The sequence below is a fragment of the Schistocerca nitens genome, chromosome 7, assembly GCF_023898315.1.
Source record: "Schistocerca nitens isolate TAMUIC-IGC-003100 chromosome 7, iqSchNite1.1, whole genome shotgun sequence".
In the NCBI taxonomy this organism is placed as follows: Eukaryota; Metazoa; Arthropoda; class Insecta; order Orthoptera; family Acrididae; genus Schistocerca; species Schistocerca nitens.
In genome coordinates, this window is record NC_064620.1 from 387574362 (window position 1) to 387599225 (window position 24864).

Below are 24864 nucleotides of genomic sequence, written 5' to 3' on the forward strand. Positions count from 1 at the left end.
GTGAGTGTTTACTGAACAAGAGTTATTATCATAAAAAAAGTTTTGTATGACATGATATAGCAAACAATTTTTTTTAATTGTATGGGTAAAGGCAACAGATGCAATGTGTTTATAGAAAATTGAACTATGTCGGAGGACATATCATATATAATTTTTCTGGGAAACAAAATTTATTTAAGTATGTGTTTTAAATTCTCTGTATGAGTAATAATTTTTGATTATTCTGATACCTCAGATATAAGCTTCGTCTTTCATATGACTGATGCAGTTATCTGTCTTAGTCTGTACTATATAATGTTTTAAAAATGCATGCTTGAACTGACTGACAAAGGGTGCAGCACAGATACCTTGTTTGGAATCATATTATTGATAATTTCATGCACACATCTCATTGTCTACAATCACTTGAGGCACATTAACATTGTTATGATCCATTACACTTATCAGTGCATTACCTCTTCCCGTATATACCCTCTATGTTCTTCACTCATTGTTCATCAATCTGGATCTTAAAATCTTGAATTTCAGTTTTGAGTCCATGTTTGATCTGAAATTCATCTCAAAATTCATCATGTTCTTGATCAAATGTACTATTAAGCTCCATTCGCAGACTACCATCTGCACCCAATAATTTATTGTAACTGACCCATATGTCTCTTTTAATTTCCTGAAGAGAGTTTTTAATTTCTTGACTCATTTCCTGATGAATTTCTTTGATTTTTTGATGAGAGTTTTTAGTTTCTTGCAGTATCTGCAACATTAAATCATTTCTGACCGACTTCTAGTGTCAAACTGTGCATTGGTGAATTTAAATTGCAGATACCATTATCTTCTGTTTCAAAATGAATGGAAATTTGAAGACAAAATTCTGTTCTGTATTAACTGTTCTTCTGCAGTAACAATACCACTACCATTTTGCTCTGTACCAGCCACTGTAATAATCTTCAGTATAGTCACCATGAATTGCAACTGACGTCTATACATGATTTAAAAGTTCTCTTCACAAATTAAAGTTGTTAACACAGTTTGTAGTGCTTTTCCTATCCTCTCCTAAACAATGTTGCATCCAATTCTACACAAAGCACTACTGTTGCAAGTAGCTGCGGCATTCATCATATTGGTGTATTGACTTCTCAGACTGCACCAAATACATTGATTTCAGGACCCTGAAGCAGTTGTTGCTATGTGTAACATATTCTCTTTGATGACTCTAGATATTATTTTCCGTGATGATTTGGCATACTTCATTGGTCACAAAAAGCTACATTTATGCTGTGTGGATTTCTACTAATAACACACATTCATTGCTAATACTGTATGCCACTAAATTAAATGTGGAACAGCCTTTCATTGGAGCCCACCCAGGGGTCACCAAAGTTAGACACGAACTATCCTTTGTTTGCTGAGTCTGCTACTAAATATAGTTGGCGTCAGCAATTATATTACATTCAAACAAGCAAGGGTACTGTAATCTTACAATGTGTTCTATAATTTTTATCTGTATGTTCTGCAACTGTGACTTAGGAATTCTGGATGAGGGGTACACTTCGCAAGGAAGGTCAATGCCCCCAACTATGCACTCCTTAACACAACAACTAGCAAATCAATAATTTGCACTGATTGCTGATGCAAATTTTATTAAGACCCTGCTGGCACAGGTGTGGTGTGTCCAGGTGGTGTTGGATATGTGCTGTTTGTCTGCAAGTCTGTGTGCTGTGCTGTGCACCCTCCATGGTGAAAACTGGCTTCATCGATATCAGATTGATTGTCTTCACATGGCAAACAACATGTGCAGCACACGAAATTTTTCTGTGACAGGGTTCCATGCAAACTTTAGCTGGAAACCACTGTCTTGGTTAATAAGGGACTCAGACAGTCATATTTTCACTGATTCATTGATGATGGAGCTCCAAAAGTTTAATGTATGGGCCGCAATTTTTGTTTGGTCATATTTCATCACGTGACCAGTGAAAATCCAATTTTTGGCAAAAGCAGACTTATTGGCTTTGAGGAGGCGAGTATCCCATTGATCTTCTATGATCTGTTTCTGCATTGTGCATGTCATTTGTCCTATGTAAGATTTGCCACAATTGCACAGAATTCTGTTAATTATGGCCTTGCACAACTCTAAGTTGTGTTTAACAAATCCCAGCAGTGCCGAGGTTTTAGAAGGAGGACAAAAAATGCTTTAACTTTATGTCTTCTTAATATTCTGCCAGTTCTGGCTGAAATATTTCCAATATATAGTAAATAAGCAGTTCTTTTGAAAGCATCATCCTCTTGTTTGTCTTGTCATTTGTACATGAGTAGCGCAATCTGCACTTGCTGGGACAAATATCCATTGGTCTGAAATGCAGTTAGCAAGTGGTCCCGTTATGTTTGCAGATTATTGGCATCTAAGATGGTGTGAGCTTGTTGGATTAATGTTCTTAGAATGCCCTTCATTTGTGCTGGATGGTGGCAAATAGTAGCTTGCAGATACAGGTCTGTATGAGTGGGCTTTTTAAACACTGAGTCATCGTAGGTGTGACAGATGCTCAGCACCTGATCATGAGATGACCAAAACATTGTCTATATATACATAGCAATAATCCAAGTCGTGTGTAACCTCATCCATAAATCTTTAGACTGTCTGAGCAGCAATACATATCCCAAAAGGAATGCAGGTGAACTCAAACAACCCTAAAGATGTGCATACAGATGTCTTGGGAATGTCATCTGGTGCTAAGGGTATCTGGTAAAAGCTCTAATGAAGTCCATTGTAGAGATATGCTCTTACCTTTTATACTGGATGGGAAATCCTCAGTGTGTGATATAGGAGACTAGTCTGGAATCATTCTTGCATTTAGCTGTCGATAGTCTCCACAAGGATATCATCAGTTAGCCTTTTCTGGTACTATATGGAGGGGGATACCCAACTACTACTTGATGGATCCTCTGTGCGAGCATAGATGCAAATTTCTGTTTTACCAGTTTCAGTTTCTGTGGTGGTAAATGACATAGTCGAGCATGAAGAAGTAGCTCAGGCATGGTCAGAAAGTAGTGCACTGTTGAGCGCTGCACAGGAGCTAGCACGAAAGCTTGACACATGATCTCGGGGAACTGTTTCATATGTTCGATAAATGGAGAATCTTCAGTTATCAGTCTGTCACCAGCATCTTCCACATAACGAACTAGCCCTCTGCTGGATAAGTTAGTGCTAGTGTCCAGCAGGTATTGGTGCCAGAGGTTGGGTACAAGTCCAACAAATGATAGAAAATCTGCTCCCAGAATAAGATGTGTGATGTTTGCCACAACAAACTGCCACTCAAGCCTGTGTCATAGGCCTGGGTTTAACACTAACATGGTACGACCATTTGTAGCTATTGTGGAGCCACTGGCCACAAAGAGGTGGTAACTATCATGCTTACAAGATGGCAGATGGACGAACGGATAGACTGATACATCTGCTTCCATGTCTACTAATCACTGTAATTTTGTACTTCTATCTGTGATAACAGTCAATGGCTGCCATTTGGAGCATCAGTGGTCACTATTACTGAGCTCCTGTTGTGTTTCCCTACTCATAAGGTGGGATACACTTCCATGCCTCGGACGCAAGTCAGTGGTGGTATAAACATATTTTCATAGCCAAAGATGGATGGCTGTGTTTCCTGGGTGAGCAATAGTGACAAGATTGGTGACTGTTGTTCTGAGTTCGAATGTGGCAACTTGGTTGGTAAGTTCGGGGTGATCTGAGCTTGTAGCATAGCAAAGTTGCCGTCTTGTTTGTGATTGTGTCCTAACCACTGCAACACACACGATGAATACAGCTCACATATTCTATTGGCAATTTGCATTAGTGCATCTAGATCACTGGCACACACAGTTAAAATCTTTTGCACATCAGGCAGCAGGAGTGATAGGCAAATGCTTCACAGAATTTCATCGCTTACTGCATTGCTTGACAATATTCATAATCGGCACTGCACCAGCAATGGCGTGCAGTCGCCCAACCCTTCAGTATGAAGTAGTTTTTCCAGTCTCTTCGCCTCAAACTGCAAAAGTTGTGTGATTAGGGCTTTCTTAATTGCTGGGTATCAGTCCATGTTAGATGGTGATGACAGAACATCTTCCACTTCCAGTGCCATTTCTTCACTGAGTACTGCCATAAGATAACTATATTTTGTATGGTAAGTATGGTAAGCAGTGACTTGCACTAGGGCAAGTTGGCATTTCAACTGTGCAGACCACTGCCTAGGATTTTACTGCCTCAAAGGCGGTGGTTTTACTGGAATAAGGTTTATCATTGCACCAGCAGGTGCATGTGCAACTGACACAGAAACTTGATCTACCATTGTAGTAATATGCAAAATCAGTAGGCTACAGACGCACGTCACAGCCAGTATGGAGCATGGAAGATGCTTGATGCAGTTACACAGATGTACTTTATGCAACACGGCATGGCACAGGGCGCAAACGTGTGTTGAATTTAATGCTTGTGCCCATCATATCTCATGTCAGGGTTGCCAGCTGTCGCATGTTACCAAAATTCACTTTATCAGTTTTAAAAATAACATGTAACACAAAATTGCATCCAAGTAACAAAGTTAAAAAAACAACAGACTAATGTACCAGGAAAAACAAAGCATAAACATCGATCATAGGCTGAGCCAAAGATGATCTTGCATGGAATATTCACTTGCGCATACCACTACATCATACACACCTGTGAGGGTGTCCAAATTCTTACATAATTTGCGATTGTGTCTGTTGCATTTTAGTTTGTACATCACTCACGCCTTTTAACTTACCTGCCAATTGTTCATGTTCCTTGTCTTCCAATGGCACTCTTTGATTCATGTTATTCATATCCTGGAATAAGTCAGTAAGCAGCTCTGCTTTAATATCTTTTCTGATGCTTATGACTTTACAATGTAAATTCATTGGACAGGTCAGTATGTAAATTCTGATGAGGGTCATTGAACTGCTGTGTCAATTGAAATTTAAGACCATAAAATGTTTGCTTTTGTTCATTTTTAAGGGAGTTAAAATTTTGTGTTTGTTCAGCAAATTTGTCAAACATTTGATTTTGTTCCTTAAGATCATTTTCTAAATCATTGATGTGCTTGTGTACCGAATTTCACATAAGAGTATCTCATTATCTCTTGTATTAACTGCATCATATTCGGTGTACCAAGTGTGCCCACCATGTTTTGTTTAGTTATTGGGAGTCTATGTCACAGGAAAAGAATAATTTAACGAATCTGCGCTCTCACACCTTTCACTCTCACCGCAGGAGAAAATGCTTCCCAGTGAAAACTGAGCTGTTTTGTCTACTTTAATTATGGTAGCATCACAGATCACAACATTGCTTGTTGTCTGTGTCCATAGCATGTAAAAGGTATAGTTGGCTGTCATCATGACGACTGACATTTTCAATTCTGTCATCGTTGAAATCTTGTGTCTGCATATTTGCTAATTGACTACCAACAATGGATCTATCTGATTTTCTCATTTTTGCTTCTTTCAATAAAACAGTTAAACAACTGAAAATTGTGAGATAAAACGTCCTTTTCAAAATTGTGATGATACCGCATCACAACTTATCTGTAGTGCATCTCTGACATATATTACAACACCTTGTTAGTATAACCTAACTGAATGCACATACTTCTCAACATCAAAAAAATTTCTTAACATAAGTGTCTACTTTTTTTAAAAAATGCTTCAAATCAGAATATCAGTTGGAAAAGGTGTTATACTCCTCTTGGAAGAGGTGCTACTAAGTGCAGGCATGCAAGCAATATGTCATAAATTTTCCTACCTTCAAGTTGCTCATTTTGGTCTTCTCAATATCAGTGCTCTAGTTAATCCCCTCTTGTTTATGCATACCTTGTGTCTGCCTCTCCTCCGTTACGATGGCAACAACATTCCAACCATGAAACAAAAGAAAGACAGCGGCGGTTAACATAATGAAAGATTACAAAATATACAATTATATAACATTTAAACAATAACTTGATTCTTTCTCTCTATGGCACCGTGCAAGGATCAGTTGCTGTTGTATAAAAATGCATTTAATTTGGTGAGAGAGAGAGGTGTGACAACATCACAGTCAACAATGCCTGTCAAAAGCTTTCTCCTTTACACAAGCACAAAGCAGGACATGACGATAGGTACTGCTTTCTATCTTCTGTAACACGAAGTAAGAAGAATGAACTTTGAAAGTTTCTTTTTTTTCCTATTCATAATAATTACCCTTTCTCTCTTGTAGTACAACGATGCCAATGACGATGTGGCAGTCGCCTTCTTGAAGATTATTCCATGCATCCTACAGTTGACTTATTGGTTCTTGATGGGCATAGAGGGTAACAAGTGTATTTGAAACCTGTAGAAATAAAATAATTTTCTGCCATTAACTATTCACTTTTTATTTGTTAGTCAGATATAGAATAAGATATGCCCATACATCATGATGGACAAGAACAGAAGAGCTATGTTACAAGCATTAAAACAAGTAAGATGATGTAAAAAATCTAAAATTACATTGTTTTAAATTTTCCATCACCCTCTGAGATTACATTAATGCAGCATAATATGAGTTAATATATCTTAGGCACATTCAACTGGCATCTGTATGCATTAAAACGTTTTATTTTTCTATACAGGTAAACCTTATAGGTACCTACACAAGGTATAAACAAACGGTACAAGTACAGGACATAGGTCTAGAAATCAGTGATTTTACTGATGTGGCATATTATGACTGATTATGCAAACCCCTTATAAGAAGAATATCCAAGATTCCACTTGAGGACAAAGACATTGCAGCAAGCATTCCACATGGCCACTGTTCATGTCAAGGCAGGCTTCAGCACGTCTTCTCACTGATGCCCATACACTTTAAAAAATTCCAGGCTTGTTCTGGATGCATTAACAACCACCCAAATGCATTCCTGGGGTTCGCTGACTCTATCAACAGAGCCGTGATACACCAAAGCTTTTAAATTTGCCTACAGAAAAAAAAAATTAATTTGTTCAAGTTGGGAGATCTAGGAGGCAATGGTATTGGTGAGCCACTGTCAATAAATGTGTTGTCGAAATGCTATTCATCAGTACTGAGGTATCACAATGACAATAAAATCAAATGAGGTCAGTTTATCACTGCAGTGTTTTAAAAAAAATAGCTTTCAACATTAACAGTGTTGTACAATTGCCCTGACTGCACTTTTTTGTCTGTAAAAACAGCCTTTATTTGTAATGTTATCAATTGATGGCTCGTTCACTTTTCTATGGTTCCATTCTGTGGTTTTAATTTCACTTCCTGTTTTTACCTGACATGGCAGTATGAATCATATTGATCCTCAACTCTCATTTGTTGTGGGTAAAATTATGTTACTGCTTATTACATGCGTGATTTCCAAAAGCTTTTTCTCTGTCACTAACAATATAAATAATAACTTTAATAATGTAAATTCCAGTTTCTGTATTTTATCAACCAGTGTGCGTGTGTGTGTGTGTGTGTGTGTGTGTGTGTGTGTGTGTGTGTGTGTGTGTGTGTGTTTTTTAACATGGTATGGTTTTGGTGTAATATATTTTGCTGCTGTATATGTTGCTTTTGATGTTGCATGTTATGTGGCAGGCTCAGTGTCTAGTGTGAGTGCTGGTGATTCAACTACAAGGGCAGAATTAAATGATGCTGCTACAGCTGCTGATACTACATCATCAGGTTCTCATGGAGGAAAGACACCAGCAGGTACAAAGCAGTTACTTCTAAAATGTACCATTGACCAACCCTCATTATCTGCTTCACGCCACAACACTTAGATGTTTCTAATGTCATTATCAGCTTATAACTTACTTACTTTTTTACTCGGTGTGCTATTCCATATTGTTTTGTTAAAATTTTATTCTCATAAGAATAAATATATTTCTAGGCATCATGAAATACATACAAAGTAGCTCCTATACCTCTGACTCTTGTGTGCGAGTTGCATTTGCGTGAGTGTGTGTGCATGTGCCTATGTCTGTCTATTGCTAACGTAGATCTTAATGGCCAAAATCTATAATTGTGAGAGTCCTTTTGTTGTGCCTGTCTGTGACTCAGCATTCTGCTGTATGGTGTGTAGCAACTTTCCTTCTCATAATATTGTTACATTCCTATATCTCTCTTATGCATGAAATCGTTTATAAAACAATGAAAGTATACTTTTGTGCTTTGTCCCTTCTTTTATTTAGACATACTGTCTTCTAATACCTTAATTTGCCTGTATGATTATCACTTTTATTTTTCAAACAGTGGAAAATGCATTTTGGAATATTAAATGTCTTCTTCCAAAACTGTTTCACAGAGCAGTACTGTACTGTGGTTTCTCCTTTAAATCATCACACAAACTTCATAATGACCAATATAAGTGACCATAGGATAGAAAAGCAACTGAAATCTTTCAACAGAGGAAAGCCCACTGGACTTGATGTGAAAGCAATATGAAGTGTTCCTAGTGATGGGTGGAAAGTGCAGGTCATTTCCATTTCCAAGAAGGGAGATGAAGCAGACCGAAGAAATTATAGACCTATATCTCTGGCATGACTCTGTTGTAGAATTTGGTAACATGTTTTATGCTCACATATTATGACATTTCTGGAGACCAAAAATCTCCTCTGTAGAAAACGATGATTGTGTGAAACCCAGCTCACCCTGTTTCTACACAGGACCCTGAAAACAGTATATACTGGAGCCCACATCGAGCAGTGCATTCGATACAGTTCTGTTCTGCTGTCTAATGAAAAAAATACTAGTGTACAAAATATTGGAAGTTTCACAAAGCTTTTCACAGAAGATGCTGTTATATACAGAGGAGCCGCAACACAAGAAAATTTTTGTGTAATGCAGGAAGACCTGCTGATAATCGGTTGGTGATGCAGGGAGTGATAATTGGGCCTCAACATAAACAAATGTAACACATTGTGCATAAATAGGCAGAAAATCGCATTATCATTAGATTACTCATTTTCAGTACAATCACTGGAAGCAGTGACATCCATTATATCTAGAAGTAAGTATAAGAAGTGATTTGAAGTGGAACGAACACTTAAAACTAATCACAGTTAAGGCAGTTGTCAGACTGAGATTCAGTGAAAGAATATTCAGGAAGCTTAGTCTCCTCATAATGGAGGTAGCTTACAAAACCCTTTTTTGATGTATAGTTAAATATTATTATCATTGTGGGATCCATACTAGATAGGGTTGATAGAGAAAATATAGAAGATCCAAAGAAGAGCAGTACATTTTGTTACTGGTTCATTTAGTGTCAGTCAGTGCCAATGGGAGATGCTGCAAGGGAGGTGTTCTGCATCACGATGTGGTTCACGATTAAAGTTCTGAGAGTGTATGCTTATCCATAACTGTTCTTCCCTTGAATTCACAGTCAGAACAGGAAATTGGGGGAAGTGGTATAGGTACCCTCGGCTGCACACCATGAAGTGGCTTGTAGAGTATGGATGTAGATGCAGATGACAGTCACACATTATTAGCAAGTGATATAGTGGCTACATACATGTGGCACCAATATCATAACTGCATATTACGTTGGACAAGGCCCTTAATTAACACTGAAGATTGTGTGCTACTGGAGTAGTGATTTCTTCATTACATGTCTCTATGGGCTGCTTCATACTCACTGGGCATAACTTTTTGAGCAATGAGATAGTAGGACCCAGATCAGAATGTGTAGAGACTTTCTTCAGTAGGCAGTTCCCAGCCCAATATTATGTAACATATTACTACTGACATTGAAACTTCTCTACTATTACCTTTATAGTAGTCCAACGTGCAGGTCTATACACAGTGGAATCTCTCTGCATAGTCAAGATCATCTTGCTGTATTAGTTAGTTCATAAAAAATGGATTTACAATATCATCTCACAAATTGCAAGTAGTGGTGTTTACTCATAAATGCGTGCTGCATCTTGCTCTGATATCAGTAACCTGGACTGCACAGTTCATTGAAATAATCAGTAACTTGTGGCTAATGTGGGCAGTGAGGCTAGAAAAAGTGATAAACTTTCCTGTACATTGGCACATACAGCTACAACAACTGTCATCCTTTACTTATCACTTGTGCAACTTAGTTTGATTACAATGTACGGTGTGATCTTTTATCACAAATGCATCAAGTTAGGGCAATAGTACACCTGCTAAACTATAGCAAACAACCTTTAATACACAATAAGGATGGATTTACAATTATCACTTGACAGTTCAAATACAAGTCTATGCTCAGTTGTAAAAATGTAGACACATGCCATGAGAAGAATGCAGATAGACTACAGCCAGACAGATCCATCAGCATCTGTGTATTGACAGCCCAAATAGTTATCCAAGTGAGATCCAGTAAGCAGCCTGGTCACATATTTGCAGCATAAGTGAGGTAGACACTAGAGCCTAGCATGATATGACACGTTTTCATGCTGAAAATGCAGCCAGTTTTATTCCCTGCATGATGCCAGAGGCCATGCCCACATGATTGCTCATGGTCTCCTCTTGTCAGCTGCAAGTAAAGTCTGTGGAAGTGTGTTCCAAAGACAGTCAACCTTACTGTCCGAGGCACAGATATAGCGACCCTCCCCACTTGCTTAACTGGCACTTCGTATTGAAAGTGTCCCTATTGCTGACAGGATTGTCACACTGACAGAAAGGAGGGGTGCATGTGCAAGCCAGAAATGGATTCAGTGTGTTTCTCAATGTCAGCTTGTGTCTGTGGTTGTGCTGTGTCCTCCCTTGCAGAGGGGGCATCATCATAACGCTGCAGCTGACTAGTGCTGGCATTCCTTTCTCTGGTTCACTGCTGGGAGTCATTGGTGCTGGTGGTGGACAGTGTCCTACTACATGGAGTACCTGATTTGGCATCACTGGACCTATGGTTGTTGACTTGTCTATCTGGCATCTAAAATTGTACTGAGTGAGCTCCCCAGTAATGGTAGGCTCAAGGTGGAAGCTGCCAGGTGCAGGCACAGCTGCCATACCAAAATGGTGCTATTGTCTTCCACAGTGAAAATTTGTCATCCCTGGGTGGCTCTGATGACACCTATAAGTGACCCTGAAACTCTTGCAAAGATGGAGTCCATACCTCTGTACCTAGAGCCAACAGCTTGGTTGTCATGGATGTTATATAGGCTTCAGGAGTGTCTTGCATTTCTATTCTTGCAGCATTTCTGTCATTGTGCACACTTGGATTAGTGGAGTCCTGGAGGAGACTAGGAACTAGCTTTGTACCTATGCTTTGGGGACAGCTGACATTATTTTTCACATCTGTACCTGACATATCGGACTCTGAGTAACTGTCACTGACAATGAGCCACATCTCTGAAAGGAATGGGCCAATGAAGCCCGTAAGTTCACATTCCTACAAGTGCTGTGCTGTTTGCCAGGCATGAAATTTTTGCAGGGATGTTGACTGGCTTGATGTGCAGAAGTGGGCTGTCCTTTCTATGTCCTGCAAGTTGCCAGGTCAGTAGGTATGCCACTTTGGAAGTACCTTCGTGCTTACCATACCACAGTGGTCAGCGTGATGGAAGTTTATGACACACTGACACAGTGTCAGCAGGACGATAACCTGGCAGTTGTTGTCTGTTGTCAGCTTCAGTACTCCCTGTACCACATGGATCTTATTTTTTAGAGAAGTATATTTGAAGTTCTGGAAGGGAGTGGAGTGGGAGGCATTCCAACCACCCATGAACCATGGTGAACATATCTTTTAATTTGCTTCACAAGAAGGTCCTCCCTCAGCCATGTCCTCTACAGTTACAGCTTGCAGACAGTTTTGTAGGGTGTCATTTGGAAACACTGTGGGGGATCTGGCTGGCCCCTTAGGCAGTCTGACAATTAATTGCGTTAATGAGGTGAAATTTTGTGCTGTAGAGAAATTTATGCAATTTCTGAATGCCAAATATGATCACAGAGGCTTCCCTTTTAGTTTGAGAATTTGGTCTGAATTTAGCATTTTAGACGCATATTTGATGGGTTGTTCATGCCTATCAGTACTTTTGTGAGAAAGGATGGCTGTATTTGAGGATCACTATATGACTGTTCTACTGCCACCATCATATATCTCACATGTGGCTTATGAGAATAAGAAAGAGAGATTAGGAAGAATAATGGGGTGAGGTGTGGCAAAGTGTGAGAAGTTTCTATCAGTGAGTGTTTTGCTACAATAGCCATTCACCCTGTTAGAACAAAGTACATGTTTGGTTAAAACTTCTTTTAAGAGCTTTATACCGTTTAGAATGTGGAGCCACCACTTGGACATGGAACATTCCACAGTCATGCATAATGGTGGTTGTTGAAGCATGTGCAGATTTTACAGTACAAAAGTATTGATGACATTACCAACCTCAACTTGGGTGCTTGGTGTATGCCACACCTGTAACATACTAGAAATCACTGAGTCATATATCTATATCCATACTCTGCAAACAACTGTAAAATGCATGGCTGAGGTACCACATTTTAATGTTTCTTCATGTTTCATTCATGAATGGACCACAGGAAGAATGACTACTTAGAGTCTCTGTGAATGCTGAAAGTAGCATGACCTTATCTACATGATCCCTATGAGAAAATACATAGCGGGCTTCATCGTATTCCTAAGAGTCCTTATTTTATACTGTTTCAAATTTTTAAGTTGACTTCTATCATCAGATGTGTGCCAATTCAGGTTTTTCAGCAGTTTGATGACACTTTCCACAGCTGTGATGATTCATGCTGCTCTTCTTGATGAACATCCAATATTTCCTGATACTTTTATTTGTGGTGCATCCCACACACCTGAGCAATATCCTTGGGGGGGGGGGGGGGGGCATGAGTGTTTTGTAAGCAATCTCCTTTGTAAGCTGACTGCATTCTTCCATTATCCTACCAATAAAGTCTGCCACCTGTGTTAACTATGACTGGGCTTATGTGAGCATTCCATTTCATGTCCTCTAAAATTGTTACAGTCAGTTATTTGTATGAATTGACTAATACAGTTTGTGACTCATTGATATTGAAGCCATAGGATAATATGTTAACATGTTTTGTGAAGAGCACAGTTTTACATTTCTAGCAAATTAGCTATTTGTGCACCACTTGGACAGGATCTGACTGAATATTTGTGCAATTTTTTTCAGATACTACTTTACTATAGATAACTCCATCATCTGGAAAGGTCCCTTCATTACTACTTATATTCTGTGTCAGCTCGTTAATAACAGCATTTTGTGGCATCATCCACCCAAGAGCATTAATTGATGGCTATCAAGATGCAGCATGAGAAAAGCATGAGTTGGGTTTCTCATTACTGATGTTTTTAGTATCCACGCTGGTTGACATGGAGGAGGTCATTCAGTTAGAGATACCTCATTACATTTGAGCTTGGTGCATGTTTTAAAGATTCTACAGCAGAGGGATGTCAATGTTAAATGACAGTAGTTTTGTGGCTCAGTTTGTTACCCTTCTTGATGTCAGCCAATTTCAGCACCACTGGCACTAATATCTACTATATTGCTCATTTTTGCAGTGATGCAAGAATTAAATTGGGGAAATACTCCTGGATCTTGCTTTGTAAAACACCATTCAGAATCAGACATCAGAATTTCTGCTTTTGTTTTCCAACCCTCAATTTCAGTTCCTGTTTTATATGTGAGTGTGTCTGGACATTAACTTTAGTGCCACTGACATCCTTCACATATTACCAGACTATCTTTGGGTTTTTGTGAGAAGATTTTTTACAAGACTCTGCCACAATAATCATTAGAAGCTATATGCATTGTCCTATGCAAATGCATTTCATTCAAATTATTACCTGTCTGTAGCCCTATGCTTTGAATTACACCTACTCTGCAGCCATCACCACATGTCTTCACTGAGACTTTATACCATAAAATATCCCTCCCACTACAAACTGTTCTGCTTTGTACATATTTATCAGGTGTTTGGTTCCTCTATATGCTCTTGCCTAGAGCTAAATGTTTCAAGTCTTCCTTTAGATAAGACATTACTAAGTCTTTATCTGCTTTACTGAACATGTAAATGTTTCTTCTTATTTCAGTCTCCTTTTGTAAATGAGTAATCATTATTGCTACAACTGTTGCATGATCACAGTTTCTGTGTGGACATCCTCATAGGGGTCTAGTCTGTTTGTTACCATTAGGTCCATTAGATTTCCATCATGAGTGGGTTTCCCTACTATTTCTTCGAAGCAGAAGTAGAAAGCACTTTGGATTGTGTGAGTGCAGGCTTTCTCAGCGAATTTCATACACGAAGTCTTCACGGGTTGTCAGCCGAGTGGCATCGTCGTCTTGTAGTAACGTTTCGATGGAATGCGTCTCCATCATCTTCAGGTGAAGTGTCGGGACATCGTCAGTCCAGCAGAGATATAATCCCGTGACTGACGATATCCTGACACTTCGCCTGAAGATGATGGAGACACATTCCATCAAAACGTTGCTACGAGACGACGATTTTACCCGGCTGATAACCCGTGAAGATTTCATATACACTTTGCACTGTTTCGCAGGATGTTTTGTACCACTACTTACAAAACTGTAATTATCTCAGTGTATTGTTGGAGAGCAAATATCTTCCATTGATGATAGTATATTTAGAGATGTACTAGGAAGATGAGATTTTTCTCTAAGGTATTCAGTTACATCAGGGATGAGTCTGATGGTCAAAAGAAGAACTGAATTGAAAGTTTATGCTCACCCTAGATGCTGAGAATTGATCTGTCTCAAGTTCCTGAAGGTATTTGCCACTTACAGTGACTCAGATACTTTATTCAAAATTTTGTGGATCTTGTGAGCATTATGATTCACATACATCGTACTTTTGAAACATGACAATTAAGTGAGAACTTATGAGAGATTAACATGGTATGCTAGATCAGAATTCAAACTAAAACACTTGTCTTTCATGGTATATGCCAATATGTGTCAATGAAATCATTTTTTTTTTTTCAAAAGAACTCAGCAGCACAGAGACCAACCACTGAGAGTGTATGATAATTCAGTATCTGACTGTAGAAACAAGGATAGGGAATAAAGATATTGCTCTAAATGTACATGTGAGTGTACACATCTGTTACTTAGAGAGAGTATTCAGATGAGACAGTGAGAAGGACAGAATATCATCACATCCATGGATTTCCTCACCAGCCAAGATGCAAGTACTACATTACGGATAAGGTACATCTGTGAGAAAGACAAAAAGCAATCAGTAATTAACACCTTTGATATGGATGCAGAATAAGTGAAAAGAAAATAGCAGTGGTTAAAACTAATTTCTTATTTTCTGTTTCACTAATTTTATACAAAAAAAGACTTGTCATCTGCTGTATCATATTTAGGATATTGTTGCATGAACACTGCTAAAAATGCATATGATGCCTATATATCTATGTGTGTCTAGAACCTGCAGGTATTTTTTGGATTTTTGTTTCCAGGTTGACAAGTCTGATTACATTGCTGGCTTCCCCAGTTCTGTAGTTCAAATGATTAGCTTTCTGTGCTTGCTGCATAATTGAATTATATGTCTCAGAGATTTCTCCAAAACTTTTTCATCATTTCTCCACAGCAGCAAAATATGAAGTACATCGAATTTTTTGTGCTATATTAATTTACTTCATCCTCTTATGAATTTTCTTCATCCTCTATTTTGGAAATTGCATTGTGCTATGTATGCAAGCAATCAGAAATATATTTCTCTTAGCTGGCATTTTCAGTTTGTTCTTATTTTGATTATATCTTAAAATTTGTTTCAGAATGAAAATCCATTACATTAATACAGCTTTAGCATGACATCAGAATTTATTGTGCCATGATCTATAATTTATCCATACAGTGGCACAACAAAACCTGTAAACTTTTATTAGTAAAAATAGTAAAATGATGTAGAGGTGTGAAACAATACATGGAAACACTTCTAATAATGAAATATGTATTAAACAATTACTTTTTCAGGTGCATGTCAGAATATGATATGTACTTTATGCTGAGCAAACCTGCAAAATTAGCTTGTAAAATTTCCTAGCAAAATATTCTCTAACTTACATGATGTATGTGCTTTAAGGAAAAGCTTCATCACATACAATGGAAACTTTTCTAAAAGTATTGAAGTCTTCTATATTTTTGATATGGATGTTTCAGAAATATCACAGCTTTCTTCTACTAGTGATGATCACAAAATCTCAAGTCAAAAGTCTGATGATAGCTTGCCTCAACAAAAGGCATCCAAACTTCGGTTTGGATCAGCTGTAGAATTTAGACATTCTTCAGGTAATTCTTGTCCAGTCACCCATCATTCCTGTAGCAATTCCCACTATCCAGTATGTTCCACACATCCTCTGTAACTGGTGTACTTGAGATGTTGCTGAATGCTCATTGATCAAAAACATGTTGTTATCTGTATAGTGCAGTCACCGTTCTCTCTCTCTCTCTCTCTCTCTCTCTGTGTGTGTGTGTGTGTGTGTGTGTGTGTGTCTTCCTCTCTCTCTCTGCCCCTATGTTGGACAGACAGAATGGATGAACAGACATACCAGACAGACACACACACACACACACACACACACACACACACACACACATATTCATGTGCATATGTTCTCTCTCTCTCTCTCTCTCTCTCTCTCTCTCTCTCTCTCTCTCTCGACTCCTTGAAGAAAGACTATACAAGAACATGAAATGCATCTGATGCACAAATTCAGAAGTCTTACACACTTTACAATGTCATGAAGCTGAGTATGAAGAGATAACGATGTTGTAAGTTCCTGGATGGAGCAAAACCTGAAATGAGGGAAAGGCAACCATTCGCCTTTAGCTGGCCAGTGCCTGGAGCATAGATGTACATAATGGGAAACCATATTCATATTAGCTTTTGAGCTCTTGTGCTCTCATGAGACTCACTGTGGCCACAAGAGTGTACATTTAAGTATCTGTGTGTGAATGTGTGTACTTTTGCTATAAAAAGAGCAAGAGCTTAAAACGTAATGTGAATGCTGTTTCCTGTTAAGTGTCTCTGTGCACCACGCATCGGTCCAGTATAGATAAGTGATTGCCTCCCCTTCATTTTATATTCTGAGCATGAAAAGAGTAACTCTTGTATTTACTGAGACACTTCTCAGTAACTTAATTCTAGAAAAATAAATTACTGGCAGTACTTCTCAAGGAGATGGTTCTGGCAAAGGCAATAATTATAAATTATATGTTTCTTGCTTCTTGGTAACCACATAAGCTATGCAGGAGATGTTATGATGATGAAAATTATATGAGTGGCATTAGGATATATTCCTACTTTAAGTTGACAGTAATTTATCCGTATCACAAAATACTGAATTAACAAACAAAAACTGAGAAAAGCAACTGTCACTTGCAGCTCTTGGGTGGAAGATGCCAAGACTTACCTACTATCTTCTTTTGTGTCCTTGTGACAGAAACTGCAAAAAATATTTGAGAGTACAGTTACATATTTACAATAGAGATTAAATGATTTACTAAGTATCCTCTTTTTCCTCGTGACAACAATCACAAAAATATTTCAAAATGCAGTTAGCAGTTTTGACTAGCCAGTAGTCATCATGAGACTGTAAATGCTACATATGGTGAAGGTTATCATTGTGTTATCAGCATTAAATATACTTATGTTGACAAGGCAATGGAAACCTTGCTTTATCTCTTGCAGGAGGTGCATTGAGGCAGTTTGATAATGACCACTGACTGACTGAAACCAGTAATTGCATTTTGAAATGTTTTTGTGATTGTTTACACACGAAAGTAGAAGAAAGTGTGGTCTTCTTCCATCTGTGGCAATCTGCAACTCAGTTGGGAATCTCATAACATTTCTGACTTTTATTTTGCTTAGAGTCAGTCATATGTGAGACATTGGAGTGTCCCAAGCTTTTGACATAAATTGTTTGCCTGTCTTTTGTTATAACAGCTTCTTTGGCTATATTGCACTCACAGCTTCTCCTCTCTTAAGTATATCACTTGGTCTACTATATTTCAAGTTTAGTCTTTTTCTTTCAGAAACTCTGTATCTGACCAAAAAAAATTATGTCCACACCATTTTTTTCACATCCAGTTTACCTCTGCAATTTCATTAAATCCAATAATATATTTGCATCCTGAGAATACTCTGCTAATGTTTTCCTTTTTATTTTGAGCCTCAAATGATTGAATAACAAGAATTTCATGTGTGTCTTCACAATGAAATTTGTGTTAACATGTTTAATGGTGAAGTCTGATTTACTTCCTCCTCATGCCACCCAGAGCACTGTGCCTTTCTGACTAGGGACAATCTTTATTAATCAAAGGACTCTGTTTGCATCTTACAGTAATTTATTTAGCTACAAAAATAATAATTAAACTGTAAGTAAAACAAATTAATTCCAGGAAACATCTTATTACTAGGAGGCAGTAGACCAACATACAGTTAAAACATTACAGGTCCACTTACTTTTGTGATTAGCAAGTTTCACTGCACTGTAGAAGAGAGAAAGGCAGTTTGCAGGCATCAGGAATGTACAAGGATTGTGTTGTACATTATTTTCAGCACCATGTCAAAAGAGATTATAACAGTGCAAGGTGAAAATAAAATCAGATGACAATGACAGACAAGATTTGACAACTTGAGATGTTACAAATTGCAGAGAAGATATAAGACAGTTGGTGATAATCAAACAGGACACATAATGACCACAAAGTTGTCAATAAGTTTGAATGGACAGAATCAGAGTGTTTACACATAGATGTGGAGAACATACCATTACACCATAACCAGGGAACATAGTGCCTGTTTCACATAGGGTGATTTGAATTACTCTGTGCACCAACACTTCAATACTTAGAAGTTGAGACAATACCTAGAAGGTGGGAACTAATTCTGAGGCAAATGATTAAATCAGTTTATGCCACTCTCTCTGCATATTACTCACTCCCTTCTCCCCAACTACTTCTCCATCCTTACCCCTCTCACCCTCATCAGACTTATATCTGTGTCATTCCATTTTCCCCTCCCTCTCTCTTCATATATTTACTTTCTCTCTCTCTCTCTCTCTCTCTCTCTCTCTCTCTCACACACACACACACACACACACATACACCTGTCCCACTCCCTCTATACAGCCACTAACCTGTCATTTTTCTTTTGTTTATTTCTTCATCTCTGTTAATATTCTTTCCATTTTTTTGTCTCAGTTCATTTTTGTTCTCTTGCAGACTCACCTCCTTTTATCTTTAACTCAATCTTCCTGTTATTTCTAGCTTCTAAGGCATTTTGATCTTTTATTTCATATTTGATTTTCTTTTCAACCTGATACAAAATACCTACCCTGTTTTTGACAGCTTGAGTGGCATTCCTATAAAAATTTTGCAGTGTCTCACTTCTTCTAAATCATGTAATTCACTTTTAGCAGAGCACAAAACACCATCATGTAGAAGCTTTTGTTCCATCTCTTAATTTAATGTCACACTGTAAGAGAATATTATCTGCAAACTCAAAGCTTTCCCTAATGTGTACTCTTTTGAAATAACTTAATTTACAGGGATAAGATTGGGTAAAATTATCCACATCAACTGATGTTTTGACATGCAATCTTCTTATCATTCTCATGTAACATGGCCTGTTTGTAATCAGCAATTTAAACCTTATCATTCTCATGTAACATGGCCTGTTTGTAATCAGCAATTTAAACCTAGTGTTAAACAGTGTTCCAACTGAATTTGTCAAGATTAAACCAGCACATGATCTTATAGATAAGGGTGGAAAGTTTATTTTCATTTCTGCATGAGTTCCTGTTCTCTCTCTAGTGAAACATCAGAGGAGATGAATAAGTGCTGCTCATTTCTATATTAGCATTAATTATCAATAAAATTTTGCCAAGAACTATCTCCGGTTGGCATGTCGAGTGTCCAGTTACCAGATTATCTAGATTCAAGATTGAATACTTCTATCAGCTACATGACAAACAGCAGCTTTCAATGTACAGCTGCATAAGTAGGCCTGTACTGTAAGGAGACCTCTGTCTTTGTATAAGTAGATAACTATTTTATATATCTAAACACAAAGATGATGTGACTTACCAAACGAAAGCGCTGGCACGTCGATAGACACACAAACAAACACAAACATACACACAAAATTCTAGCTTTCGCAACCAACGGTTGCCTCGTCAGGAAAGAGGGAAGGAGAGGGAAAGACGAGAGGATTTGGGTTTTAAGGGGGAGGGTAAGGAGTCATTCCAATCCCGGGAGTGGAAAGACTTACCTTAGGGGGAAAAAAGGACGGGTATACACTTGCACACACACACACATATCCATCCACACATATTTTGTTTGAAAAATACTATTGCCATCCAGTAAATATTAAGCTGCTAATAGAAGATACTATTGTGGACTGTTCTCTTCTTGTCTGAGCTGTTAACGTATGCATTTCACTTCTGTACAAAGCTAGACTCCATGCAAATGCCTTCAGGAAAGACGTCGTAATACTTACATTAATATTTGCTGTTAACAAATTTCTCATTTTCAGAAATGCTATTCTTGCTCTTGCCAGTCTACATTTTATGTCCCTTCTGTTTCTGATATTGTGAGTTATTTTGCAACCCAAATAGCAAAATTCATCTACTAACTTTAACTTCTTTAAAAGACATTATTAATTCCATTCAACTGATCTTTCAAAACGTTTGCCATCTCTGACAGGATTACAGAATCCTCAGCAAACCTTTAAGTTTATATTTCTTTTTCGTAAACTTCAATTCCCTTTTCAAATTTCTTCTAGATTTCATTTATTCTTCTTGTTCAATGTACAGGTTATGTAAAATGGGGAGGGGCTACAACCCTATCTCAATCCCTTCTGAACCACTGCTTCCCATTCATGTCATAAGTTGTAGGACATGAATGGGAAGCAGTGGTTGAGAATGAAGTGAGATAGGGATGTAGCCGCTCCCCATTTTACATAATCTGTGTGGTCTGATTTTTGTACAGGTTAGAGATAACTTTCCAATCTGTATTTTATCCCTACTACCTTCAAAATTTGTAAAAGTCTATTCTAGTCAACTCTGTCAAAAGCTTTCTCTAAATTTACATACGCTAAAAATGTAGATTTTCCTTCCATCAGCCTGTCTTGTAAGATAAGTCAAGTGTCAGTACTGCCTTACAAATTCCTGCATTTCTCTATAATCCGATCTGTCCCAAGGTTGGCTTCTACCACTTTTTCAATTCTTCTTTTAAAAATAGGTGTCAAATTGTTCAAATGGCTCTGAGCACTATGGGACTTAACATCTGTGGTCATCAGTCCTCTAGAACTTAGAACTACTTAAAGCTAACTAACCTAAGGACATCACACACAACCATGCCAAGGCAGGATTTGAACCTGCGACCGTAGCGGTCACACGGTTCCAGACTGAAGCACCTAGAACCGCACGGCCACACCGCCCGGCAAAATAGGTGTCATTATTTTGCAACCATGACTTATAAAATCGGTGATTCAGTAAAATTCACACCTGCCATGACATGCTTCTTTGGAATAGGAATTATTACATTTTTCATGAAGTACGAGGGAATTTTGCATGTCTCATATATCTTACATACCAATTGGAATAGTTTTGTTATTGCAGGCTCTCCCAAGGATCTTAATAATTCTGATGGCATGTAATGTACTCCAGGGGCCTTATTTCAGCTTTGGTTTTCCAGTTCTCTCTCAAATTCTTCTTGCAGTATCATATCTCTCATCTCATCTTCATCTACTTTGCTTTCTATTCCTCTAATATTGTACTCACAATTGTATCCTTTACATAGCCCCTCTACATATTTCTTCCACTTTTCAGTCCTCCCTTCTTTCCGAAGTTCAGGGTTGTCATCTGAGCTCTTAATATTCATACAGGTGCTTCTCTTTTCTCCAAATGTCTCTTAATTTTCCTATAGGTGGCATCTATCTTTCCTCTAGTCATGCATGCTTCTACAACTTTGCATTTGTCATCTAGCAATTTATGTTTTCCCATTTTTTACTTTCTGTCAGTCTAATTTTTTAGACATCTGTATACCCTTTGCGGGCTTCATTTACAGAATTTTTATATTTTCTCTTTTTGCCAATTAAATTCAATATCTTGCATGTTATCACCAACTTCTACTGGGCCCTTTCTTTTTGCTTATTTGATCCTCTGCTGCCTTCCTTATATAATCTCGCAAAGCAATCCATTCATATTCCATTGTATTTCTTTTCACTGTTTCAGTCAATCATTGATTGATGCTACCTTTGGAACTCTCAAAAATCCCTGCTTCTTTCAGTGTATCCACGATCTGTATCTTTCATTTCCTATAACTTTTCCTAATCACTTTTAATTTAAAGTTCATTACCAAAAAATTATGGTCAGAGTCCACATCTGCTCCTGGAAATGTTTTGCTGTTTAAAATCTGTCTTGTACCACTACATAATCAATCTGAAACCTTCTGGTGTATCCAAGTCTCTTCCAATAAACAATCTTCTTGCATGATTCCAAATATTACCAATTATTAAACTGGTTCTGTGCAAAAATTATATCAAACAGCTTCTCCTTTCATTACTCTACCCCAATCCATGTGCACCTTCTACATTTCTTACTCTTGACTTCTAGTCCCCCATCACAGTTAAATATTTGTCTCCCTTAACTATCTCAATAATTGCTTTTATCACTTCATACATTCTGGAAGTCTCATCATCTTCAGAGCTAGTAAGCATACAAGCTTGTACTGTTGTATTGGGTGTGGCTTTGTACTTATCCTGCACAGATGATGAGACCATATGTCCTGTTCTTCCTGCTGCTATACTACACTAATTCCAAATACATCCAACTTCAGCTCTTCATCTCTCTTTTTAAATAATCAAGCCAATCTACCCAGTTAAGGGATCTAGCATTCCATACTCCATGACATCATCTTCCTGAGTAGTACCCACCTGAGTATCTAAACAGAGGACTACTTTACCTCCAGAATATTTTGCCCAAGAGGATGTGACAATCATTAAAAAATAAAGTTAAGCTGCATGTTTCAGGAAAGATAACAGCTTTGATTTCTCTTTACTTTCAGTGATTTGCATTACCAACATAGCAAGGCTAGGTTGGCTATTTTTACAAGCCAGACCACTCAGTCATCCAGATTGTTGCTGCTACACCAACTAAAAAGGCTGTTGTTCCTTTTCAGAAACCATATTTTTTTCTTTCCTCTTCACAGATACCCCTTTGATGTGGTTGCACCTACAGTTTTCTATCTGTATCATAGAGGCACAGAAGCACCCCACCTCGACAATCTTATCAAAGAATTTAATCCAGTCAAATTTTCAAAGCTTTCTCTAAATTTGCTGATGTTATAATAGTGGTTTTGCCTGTCTTCACATCTAGCTTCAAGATAAATTGTAGGGTCAGTATTGGCTCATGTTCCTACATTTCTCTGAAACCAAATTGATCATTCCCAGTGTCGGCTTCAGTCAATCTGTCTGCACCTGCCTTCTTTGGTACTGAAATTATTACCTTTAATTCTGAGCATATTTCATCTGTCACATATATCTTTCATATCTGTTGTGTTAGGTTATCACAACCATATCAATAATGCTGAGGATATGTGACTTGTTTTGACTTACATTTCGACTTTGGTCTCCCAGGAGATAAATGACAATAGCTTAGTATAATTAAGGAAGCAGCACATTATTTTAAATTTTTTTTCTTTCAATTTCCTGCTGAAAGTAGCAGATTTCCTTCTAAATTACTATGTTACATTTAGATGTGTTTTACTAGGCCACATTAAAGTGTGATAAGCTCACAGAGTAATAAGAGTATAGTGATAATTAATTGTTAATACAGTATAAAGACTAAATTTCAAACTCTAAATCATACATGTCTTTTGTTAATGCTTACCTTGATTCATTCCACACCCCTGAAATTTCTCTTTCTTGATGGGACCTATAAAACATTATAAATGTGTAGTTTTCTCCCTGCATGCTCTCTTATGTAGTATGCACAACCTCCTAAGGGGTTAAACTGCAGACCACAAGCGGGTTGTATTACATTTAATGCCTTAATAATACTGAGGAAGATGGTTCTTCAAATGTCAGCTTTTTTAGGCAGTCTGTCTGGTTGCATTTTATAATTTTATTTTGATTCACATCTTTTTAAATAACATACATTACTGCACATTACAGATAAAATCATAATCAGATTATTTAAGAATAAGAAAAATGTGCTACAATGATTTTATCTACCTTTTATGTTTGTTCAGCCTTGGAGATTATCATATACCTTTATTTCCTGAATTATAATTTTCATAATTTTGGGCTTTCCACGTCATTCAACTGGTGTGCAGTGCTGTGTTTCTTTGACATAATGTTTCTAAGTTTTCTGTAACTTCTTTATAATGTATTGATTATTCACACTCATCTTGCAATAATTAAAGGAAAATTCTATTCCTTTACTTAAAGATTACATATGTTAGTGCAACTCATCTCAAATGTAACAAACTTCAATCAATAATTAACTCATGTAGTAATATTCAACTACAGTCTATCTACTGGAGACAGACTTTCAAGAACCACATCTTCAGAAACAGCTATTTTATTGTCATTACAAAAGTGTTCTTTGCTAATAATGACAGTGGCAAGCATAACTTGATTATGTGAAACCTAATAATGACAGTTAATGTCTTTAAAAATACTGATATCATATCCATATTAATCAAAATTATAAACCATAGCAGACATAGAAAAAAGAAAAAATCTAAAACAGAATACTGAACTTTAAAGTCATAATCTCCTTTCTTCCAGTTTTTGAAGTTCATGCAGACCAGATTTCACATCCTGGGATTCTAACTCTGACATTCTCATAC

At 37.5% G+C, this 24864-nt stretch overlaps 1 protein-coding gene across 1 annotated transcript in view; it reads left to right on the forward strand.

Annotated features, from left to right (window-relative positions):
• LOC126194994 (protein unc-80 homolog) overlaps positions 1 to 24864 on the forward strand; it is a 1036886-nt gene that overhangs the window by 979367 nt on the left and 32655 nt on the right. Inside the window, exons 61-62 of the mRNA XM_049933411.1 lie at positions 7625 to 7738; positions 16165 to 16293. Coding sequence (XP_049789368.1) covers positions 7625 to 7738; positions 16165 to 16293 — 243 coding nt within the window. The remainder of the gene's footprint in view (positions 1 to 7624; positions 7739 to 16164; positions 16294 to 24864) is intronic.